Source organism: Lissotriton vulgaris, chromosome 10, assembly GCF_964263255.1.
Source record: "Lissotriton vulgaris chromosome 10, aLisVul1.2, whole genome shotgun sequence".
Taxonomy (NCBI): Eukaryota; Metazoa; Chordata; class Amphibia; order Caudata; family Salamandridae; genus Lissotriton; species Lissotriton vulgaris.
Window position 1 is genome coordinate 211551577 of NC_141698.1, and position 10126 is coordinate 211561702.

Below are 10126 nucleotides of genomic sequence, written 5' to 3' on the forward strand. Positions count from 1 at the left end.
CTTCCCATTAACTTATCCAATCCTCCGGTCCTTACTTGGCATAATTAATTCACCTTATATTTGTACTGGTGTACATCTGTATATATATATTTCGATTTTCTTATTTAGACTACTGGGGTGGGGCAATTTGCAGTTATCTATACCTACAGTCCTGACGATGGTCTCGCTTATTTATTATATGTTAGACTGAAATGTCAACGCACCTTTCATATCTTGCTCAGCACGTAAGGAAGTGCACTGCTAACCCATCAACTGCTGAAGCTATTTAAGAATATGAGCACACTATGTCAAGCAAGCGTGAAGTAGCACATATTTGCCCCTATGCATATTGTATATTAACATTCTACACTCTGCTGTTATTTGTGTTTATCTACCCAAGCTCGCAATGGGTTATTGAGTTGCCACTCCTTTATACTGGCTCATGTGAAAGTGTGCATTTCAAATAGAAATAAGCGTGCTGCTGTGGAGTTTAACCCCTTGGCTGCAGGGCAAATTCCACCGCGGTGCGAGGGGGGGGGGGGGGCTGGGATGGGCGTGGCGCTCGGGTACTCAGGACGACTCCCAGCCGACATGAGTCACAGTAGGCGTGTGCTCATGACGGCCAGGAGCCGTCAGAACTCTGTCCACTGATTAATTCTCCCGCACAGGCGGGGAAATAATACCGCGTAGGTGGAGCGGCAACGTTCGGGCGGCTCCCGGCCATCATGAGCACACGCCTACTGTGACTCATGACGGCAGTGAGCCGCCATGAGCACTCAAGGAGTTAAGGAATACAATGTCCGTCGAGCTGAAGAATTAATTATTTTCTTCTGATAGATACATCTGCCGTGTGGATTCCTCACCTTGTGAATATCCCCTTGCGTCAGCAACATTCGGAAATTCTTTTGTAGCTTCGCGCCGACGTGGACCTGGACGTCATAGAGTCACGGCATCGCACGCGACTCCGCTGACGTCACCGACGCCTACAATAGGCCCACGCTGGCATGATGACATCAGTTCCCTTTTTTCCGCGTCGTTGACGCTAACGGTTTCTGGATACTCAGTAGCTGTTGGTAACTCTGTTACTGTTTTTCTTTGTTTCTTTACTCTCTTGCCACTTTGTCTCCTTATAATGTCGGCCAAGAAGACTGGATTTAAACCCTGAAGGGAGTGCGGGAAGATGATGTCTGTTACAGACCCACACCAGGACTGTATTTGGTGTTTGAGCTCCGACCACGACGTAGATGGATGCTCGTCGTGTCAAAAGATGAACCCAAAGGCCCTGCGTGAAAGGGAGTCCAAGCTTCTTGTGGCAAAGCTGAAAGCCGGTAAAGGAAAGAGGTCTTCAAAATCCCGCTTGAGGAAGTCGAGGTCGAGGTCAAGATCAAGGTCTCGAGAGGCGTCGGCTTCGAAGTCTTCGTCGGATCATGCTTCGAGGTCGCGTAAGAAGCATAATAAAATGAGGCATGAATCTCGACGTCATTGGGGTGAGAAGTCGGACTCGAGGTCGAGATCGCCCAAGAAGGTTAAATCGAAGGTGATCCCTCTACAAGAGGATTCGGATCGAGAGGGCGAGGCCTCGCCTTCGGGGTCGCAGGTTCAGTCTCCGGTTTCCAATCCGACTCCAACGCCGTCTCCGGCTCCAGAGGAGGTCGGTGAAGTTCCAATTGAGGAGGAGGAATCGGCTCGTGTTGATGAAGCAGATTCGAATCTGCCTCGAGATCGGCCTGAGGGTGATCATCCACCTTTTCCAGTACCAGGTCAGGATTCTTCAGCGTTCCTGAACGCTATGTATGGAGTGTTCTCGAGGTCATGGTACCCCTCTGGTGCACCTTCGTGTCCTATGGGTCAAATGGCATTTAATTTGGGTGTGCCTCACTCTTATGCCCCGGCACCTTTCATGCCATTTATGCCGGCCCCGACACCGCTGTGGCAGTACCCGGCTCCACCGAGGTCGACGCCGATGTCGACGCCGGCTCGACCGAAGTCGACGACTCCGGCTCCGGCGTCGCCCGCTCCAAGCAAGTCTTTGGAGCATCCTTCTAAGCCTTCGGATTCAGTACCGACGTCGGCTCCAGCGCCATCGGAGTCGACAGTGGATCCAGTTGCAATCCGTGTTAAACAGAGATCTAGGAGAGAAGCTCAACGTCTCCTGGAAGAGCGGAGGTATTATGAGTCTCATTCAGACTTGGAGGAAGGTGAGCTGGATGAGAATTATTTCGAGGAACTAGCTAATGCTAGTGGTCTTGATTTTTCCCCAGAGTGGGTGTTGCCATCAGGTCCGGATGCGCCCTCCAAGGATGTTCAGCCATATCACGTGGTAAGGAAAAAGGCAGAAGGATTTTTAAACTTGACATTGCCTACTGTTAAATTTAAATCAAATATGCTAACAGAGGTTCTCCATTCACCGAGCTCGGCTGTGGAACCGTTACTCCCTTTTAATGAGGCGTTAACAGAACCTATTTTGGAGGTATGGAAAAAGCCTCTTTCTGCTCCTGCTGTCTCAAAGAGTGTGGCTAGGAGATATAGAGTGGCTCCTGAAGACCCTGCTTTTTTATCATCCCACCCTTCTCCTGAAAGTCTGGTGATTCAAGCTGCGTGCTCAAAAAAGTCAGTTGGTGCTTTTCCCCAGGTGCCTGGTGACAAGGAAGCTAAAAAACAGGATCAGGTGGCCAAGAAAACATTTTCCTCTGCAAGTATGGCGTTAAAGTCAACAAATGCCACTTGTCTTATGGGGAGGTATGTGCACGCTCTTATGGACTCAATGCGTTTATTGATTCCAAAGGTTCCGGAAGACTGCAGAGGTGACTTTGAGGAAGTTTTATCTGATACTCAAGCGGCAGCTCGTCAGGTTATCCAGAGCGGTCTAGATACTGCAGATTCTGTTGCAAGGATCATGTGCACTGCCGTTGCCACAAGACGTTCAGCCTGGCTAAAATCCTCGGATTTTTCTGCAGATGTGCAGTCTGCGTTGTTAGATCCACCTTTTGACGGCGAAGGGCTCTTTGGCAAGAAGGCAGATACAGCCTTAGAGAGATTTAAGTATAGCAGGGCAACTGCTAGATCTCTTGGTCTTCAAGTAAGAGGTTCAACGGCCAGAAAGTTTAGAGGTTTTGGACGCTCTTCTTTTCGTACCTGTAGACAAGGTCAACAGCAGCAACAACAGCAGCAGCAGCAGAATACCTTGTATAGGTCATACAGGGGAAAACAAAGGTCCCGTCCTTGAGGGCGTCAAGCCTCTTCCACCTCAACCTCCTCTAACCCCCCAGCCACAGAAAAGCAGCCCTAGATCCGCCATTCAGGATCATATGGGTCCGGTGGGGGGTCGGCTTACCCACTTTCTACGGGATTGGGAATTGGTTACATCAGATCTTTGGGTTCTCAATCTCGTAGAAAATGGGTATGCCCTTCCCTTTCGGGTATTCCCTCCCAATTACCCTCCTTGCCAGGAATATTACTCAGAGGAACATCTGTTACTCCTACAGGAGGAAGTCCAAACTCTTTTGAGAAAGGGTGCGATAGAGGTGGTCCTAGAGCAGGAAAGGGGTCAGGGATGCTACTCCCGGTATTTTCTGATCCCCAAAAAGGATGGCAGGCTTCGTCCAATCCTGGATCTCAGGAACTTGAATTTTTATCTGAAACAAGAGAAATTCAAGATGCTCACCCTTGCTCAGGTTCTTCAGGCTCTGCTGGAAGAAGACTGGATGGTGTCGCTCGACTTGCAGGGTGCGTACTTTCACATCCCCATCCTGAAGTCGCACAGGAAGTATCTCCGTTTTACGGTCGGATCGCAGGACTATCAGTTTGCGGTCCTTCTGTTTGGGCTTACTACTGGGCCGCGAGTCTTCACCAAGGTGATGGCAGTGGTGGCGGCGCATCTCAGAAGGTCAGGGATTCCTGTATTCCCTTATTTGGACGACTGGCTGATCAAGGCAGAGTCGCCAGAGAGAGTGCACCATCATCTGCAGGAGACAACCTAGTTGTTGTACAGGTTGGGTTTTTCGATAAATGTACCCAAGTCTCACCTGGTGCCCTCCCAGCGCAACCTGTTCATAGGTGCAGTACTGAACACAACTGTATGTCGTGCATTCCCTCCTCCACAAAGGATTTGCGACATACAGGAAATGATTCCTTTATTTTACAATGGAGCGGTCGTTCCAGTCCTGAAGGTCCTTCTCCTGCTCGGTCTGATGGCTTCTTGCATTCTGTTGGTCAACCATGCACGCTGGCACATGAGGGCGCTCCAGTGGTGCCTCCACAGGCAGTGGTATCAGCACAACGGAGATCTCAGGGAGTCAGTGAGGATCTCGAGAGAAGCTGCGGTGGATTTGTCTTGGTGGGGCGTGGAAGGCAACCTGTCTCAGGAGAAGCCTTTTCAGATGCCTCCTCCGGTGGCCACAGTGATAACGGATGCATCCACTCTAGGGTGCGGTGCTCATCTGGGGGATCTGGAGGTCAAGGGTCTTTGGTCTCCAGAGGAAAGGTTGTTTCACATCAACCTTCTAGAATTGCGGGCGATAAGTTTGGCGCTCAAGGCCTTCCTCCCTTCCCCTCGCGGTCAGTCGATTCAAGTCCTGATGGACAACACTACAGCGATGTGGTACATCAACAAGCAGGGAGGTGTGGGGTTGCAGTGTCTCTGCAGGAAGGCTCTGCGTCTCTGTTCCTGGGTTCAGGGCCATCAGATTTGTCTGATGGCAAATCATCTGGCCGGAGTTCTGAACGTTCGTGCAGACAGTCTCAGTCGGCAGTTCTCAACCGACCACGAGTGGAGGCTTCACCCGGAGGTTGTTCACGACATCTTTCGGATGTGGGGGACTCCTCGGGTGGACCTTTTTGCCACTCGCGAGAATGCTCACTGCCTGTCTTTCTGCAGTCTCCAGTATCCGATGCAAGGAGCCTTGGGGGACGCGTTTCAGTTGGGTTGGGGAGATCAACTCCTTTACGCGTTTCCCCCCATACCCTTGATTCTTCAGGTTCTGAGGAAGATTCGCCAAGACCGGGCCCGAGTCATATTGATCGCCCCGGATTGGCCAAGAAGGGTGTGGTACACAGATCTTCTCCACCTATCCTCTCACCCGCCGCTCCGTCTCCCTCTCAGGGCAGACCTCTTCTCTCAGATGGAGGGGCAGGTTCTACACCCCCACCTCCAGACATTACACCTTCATGCCTGGAGATTGAACGGGGCAACCTGAATTCCTTTTCTCTCCCGCCTGACGTGGTGGATGTCATCTTGTCAGCCCGGCGTGACTCCACCAAGTCCATTTATTCATATAGATGGTCAAAATGTGTTACTTGGTGTGGGGAGAGATCTATTGACCCATTGAGAGCCCATTTGTCTGATGTTCTTCAGTTTGCCCTCTCTCTGGGGCAGCAAGGACTTGCTGTTGCCACAGTTAAGGGCTATCTTTCTGCACTGTCGGCTTTTCTCTGTTTGCCTGACCAGCCTTCTCTTTTTAAATCTCCTGTGTTTTTGAGGTTTTTGAAAGGCCTCACAAATAAGTTCCCTCCTACTCCTTTTATTGTGCCTCAGTGGGACTTAAATCTTGTCTTGACCTTTTTAATGGGAGCTCCCTTTGAGCCCCTTCACAAATGTCCTATGAGGCTCTTGACTCTAAAGACAGTCTTCCTCGTTGCAATAACCTCAGCAAGGAGGGTAAGTGAGCTTCAAGCTCTTAGTTGCAAGCCCCCTTTCTTGACCATTCATGCTGATCGAATGGTTCTTAGGACCAGGGCTGCTTTTCTCCCAAAGGTGGTTACTCCTTTCCACCTTGGTCAATCCATTACCCTCCCTACCTTTTATCCTCCCCCTCACCCTTCAAAGGAGGAGGAGAGATTACACCGTCTGGACCCCAGGAGGGCGGTGTCCTTTTACCTGGACAGAACTAAAGACTGTTGTCTGGATGACCAGCTCTTCATTGGGTTTGCTGGCTGCAGAAAAGGAAGAGCGGTCCATAAAAGAACTTTGTCAAGATGGATCGTCCTCTGTATAAAGATCTGCTACTCTTTGGCCGGTAAGGATCCTCCAGAGGGTATAAGGGCTCATTCTACAAGAGCTAAATCTTCGACCTCTGCCTTGTCTAGAGGTGTTCCTGTAGAGGATAATTGTAGGGCGGCAACTTGGTCCTCCCTCCACACTTTCGCAAAGCATTACTGCTTGGACACCGAGGTGAGGAGGGACGGCCACTTTGCGATCTCTGTCCTTCAGGATTTCCTAGAAGAGTGGACTCTCTCCTCCGGGAGTGGGGATTGCTGTGGGACTCTATTCACAAGGTGAGGAATCCACATGGCAGATGTATCTATCAGAAGAACAAGTTACTTACCTTCGGTAACGCTTTTTCTAGTAGATACAATATCTTCCTGTGGATTCCTCACTGACCCACCCACCTCCCCGTTGTCCACTCTTCTATGCCAGTGTTTTCTTTGTAATGTATTTATTTTATTCTCAAGAGGTTGTTTATTTCGAATGTTTTATTGCATTTGCTTCACACTGTGTGTGTTTTTCTTGGTATTTGTGTTACGAATACTGTATATATATCTACTGTCATTGGTCCGTCCGTGTGCCTAGAAGGCACGGAAAAAAGGGCGGAACTGATGTCATCACGCCGGCGTGGGCCTATTGTAGGCGTCCGTGACGTCAGCGGAGTCGCGTGCCATGCCGTGCCTCTATGACGTCCAGGTCCACGTCGGCACGAAGCTACAAAAGAATTTCCAAATGTTGCTGACGCAAGGGGATATTCACAAGGTGAGGAATCCACAGGCAGATATTGTAACTACCAGAAAAAGCGTTACCGAAGGTATGTAACTTGTTTTTTAGCAGCTAGAAGATAGTCTTGATTCAATAGAAAACATTTGTATCGTTTGACTGAGCAATATACTCCCAGAAAAAGAATGGTTTGGTCTGTTGTTTAGGTTAATTTGGCATGCTCGACTTGTGACCCCAGATGAGAAAGAGTATCAACTGTTAGATAGAAGTGTTAAAGATGGACGTTTTAAAATGTCTTCTACATTGTCCGTTCTTCTTAATTTTTCTTTTTAAAAATGGTGTTCTGGCCACTTTCTTATTGTTTAAGCGCGGCTACTCACCAGTGAATATCTCAAGACATTGGGGTTGTGGGGTTGGGTGGGGGGTTTGCAGGTCTGAATGGGCGCTGTTGTTCATTCAAAGAGCCAGGTCTTGAGTGCCTTCCCGAATTTGTTTAATAAAAATGTGCTTTTTTTTAAAGAAAAATAAAGACATTTGCAAGTTTCCAGAGAAGTAGCTTTGCTAAAGAAAAGTTTAACTTTTAATTATTTTATAAAAATTGTTCCAGGATTTCACAGGCGTGCACGACTATTCAGTGACTATCACTTGGCTGGAGATTACCGTTATTGAGAACCAATATAACAGATTAGTATTTTTTACTTTTATTTCTTACGGGTTGGATCATTGTGTGTTCTTTGTCGTTTTCTTAGCTAATTGGGTCGATGTTTTTTTGCAGAAGCAGTTTTCTACTTTGTGTTCTCAATTTGGATTGCAAACAGCAAATCTGTCATCATTTATAAACTGTTGTTTGTAAAATGGATCATTAGTGTTGTAACTCAAATTTGTTTATTGGTTTAGGTAATAGCACTGCTTGTTCCTATTATAACCATATGTATTAGTATATTGACTGTGTATTAATGTATTGTTTATAGAAAAGAGCAGTGCTGCTGGGCATTTCTTCTGAATTGCAAATCTTATGACAGTCATGCAGTAGCTGATTTCTGCCTTGACTGCTGCACGAAGCTAACATGGAGAGTCAAGTAGTCAACTTTGCACTGTAGTCCCAGTATGATGATTAGCAGAGAACACCTACAATGTCAACTTTTATACTGATAGATTCTTTCTTCGATCTGTAATGATCAGTGAAAAACCTAACAATCCTTTTTGGACTCACCTATTCCTTGGCCGGTGTTTTCCATGGATTACATGTATGAAAGAAGATGTGAGGAGGCCAAACCGTAAATGTGTAAAAGGTGTAAACCTGACACAACTGTGAGACATAGGATACACATGAACACAGGGATTACGTGACGTTCTCCTCCACTGGCTTTAAAGATTGCAAAGTAAATATTTAGGGTCAATATATTTTAGGAAAGATTTAGTTCCATTCTTCATATCTCACAAATCCCTTATCTACATTGACAACACGTCATTTGTTTCATTATTCATGATACAGTTACTGTTAAAAAAAGGTTTCACAGTGCATTGAAGAATAACTAAGTATTAGTCCTACAGTTAAATACACTGTGGTCATGTGCAAGGGATTATAGACATTGGTGAGATTACAAGGGCATATTAATGTATAACCTTTCAGCTATATGTTTTTCTCATTGGTTTTCATAGCAATAATAATTACTAAGGGAAATGTTGATGCCTATGTTGTGCCTATGTTGTGCGACTATCCCTATTTTTGGTAATTCATTTTTCTTATTGCTTACTCAGATGGAAAGGAGCCTCTGTGGACTGGAATGGCACAGAACCTATACTATGAATGAACAGATGGGTTTTGTGAACCGATCAAGACGTTGTTCCAGGACATACCTGCATTCCAGTGCATGTTTGAAAATATTCCTGTACAGCTTCTTGAATGCTGATATTACGGAAGGACTATCCAAAGCATCCTAGAATTTCATCCAGTGCTACAATTATTTATTTTTTATGCGATCACACAATCGACCCATGGAACTCATTTGTTTGAATTATGTAACTGTACATTCTGGACAATTGAGGTATCTGAAGAAAAGATGACACCGCACTGCTACTCACTTTTGGATCCATTTCCAGAAGCTTTGGGTGTCAGTGGATTTGACAATATTAAGCTGTTGTAAACATCGGCATCCTGTTGATATACGACTGCCTAATCGTAAAGCCAAGAAGAGAAGACAGGCGGTTTGACTTCTTAATAAATATATTTAAAAAAAATATCAGTGTTTCATGGAACTATATTTAGAGTTACTCAACTATGCCCTGAAATGTGCATTATCATAGACACATGAAGAAAAACACAATGGGCGCAATTTACAAAATGTTTGCCAAAACACACCTAATGAATTCTTTTTTTTGGTGGTTCATAATCATTTAGGATGTACTTGAAACAATAGTAACTTCAAAGACAAAAATGGCCATAGTGGAAAAGGATTGGACTCCGAGGGCATTGCCTAACCCTAGGACATATATGTATCATATACATTGAGTATGCCTAGATTTAGAGAGATTTTCCTAAATGCCTATACATTTACAGACAGTTCACAAAATGTGTACTATACTCGAGAAATGGCCCAATGTGTCAGCTAACCAGTTGATGTTTAATATAGGGATAAGCATGCACATTATTTAAATTGTTATTTTTTCTCTACCTTGTGTGAATCGTTCCAGATGTTTTTAATTCTTGGCAGCAATACAATGTGCAGTATCTTCCAGTTAATTTGGTGTACATATCATGGTTCAAAACATGAATTCTGTTAATATATCAGCTAATAATCAGTGTTTGAAATGACATGCTTTTACAATAAATTCCTATGGCTTAATAAAAACCAAACATGTTATCACAGTTTTAAAAACTGTAAAATTAATATCCTAAAGCACACAATGTTTCTAAAAGTTCTCCAGCATTCTACCTGCTTTTGCCTGCCTGCCCTCTGTTCACTAACATACAATACTTTCCATAGTTACATACCCAACACAAACTAATGCCATGGCCTCTCTATTACAGTGCTGTCAACTGCTACGTAAGCTCATCTTCCAGCATAGAAATGCGCACTTCAGCTTCATTTGCTCTCTCCATAAATTCAGAGTGTGATTTGGCCAAGCGTCTAACAGAATTTTGAAGTTTTTTACACGAGTTCTGAACTCTCAAACTGTCCTGCCTATGCTTTTCTCTGTGCAGCATCATAGTCTTATATATTAAACCAAGTGAAATATCTTCAGTTTGCTTCTCTCCTGCAAAAGACGCTCCTGTAGTACAACTATTCCTTCCTTTATTTCCTTCTATGTTGTCTCCCTCCTGGGTTAACCGCAATCTACGAACTGTTCCGCCATCCTGAAAGTCAGAGCCTTGATCTTCTGCTTCAAAGCTACTATGAAAACTTCCTTCTTCCATACTCATGTGCGTAGCATATTGCT

At 45.6% G+C, this 10126-nt stretch overlaps 1 protein-coding gene across 1 annotated transcript in view; it reads left to right on the forward strand.

The window, feature by feature from the left end:
- Nucleotides 1–9542, forward strand: part of MINDY4 (MINDY lysine 48 deubiquitinase 4) — a 718486-nt gene extending 708944 nt beyond the window's left edge. Inside the window, exon 18 of the mRNA XM_086940895.1 lies at nucleotides 8447–9542. Within this exon, the coding sequence (XP_086797021.1) occupies nucleotides 8447–8495 (49 nt within the window). The 3' untranslated portion in view covers nucleotides 8496–9542. The remainder of the gene's footprint in view (nucleotides 1–8446) is intronic.
- Nucleotides 9543–10126: the final 584 nt, after the last annotated feature.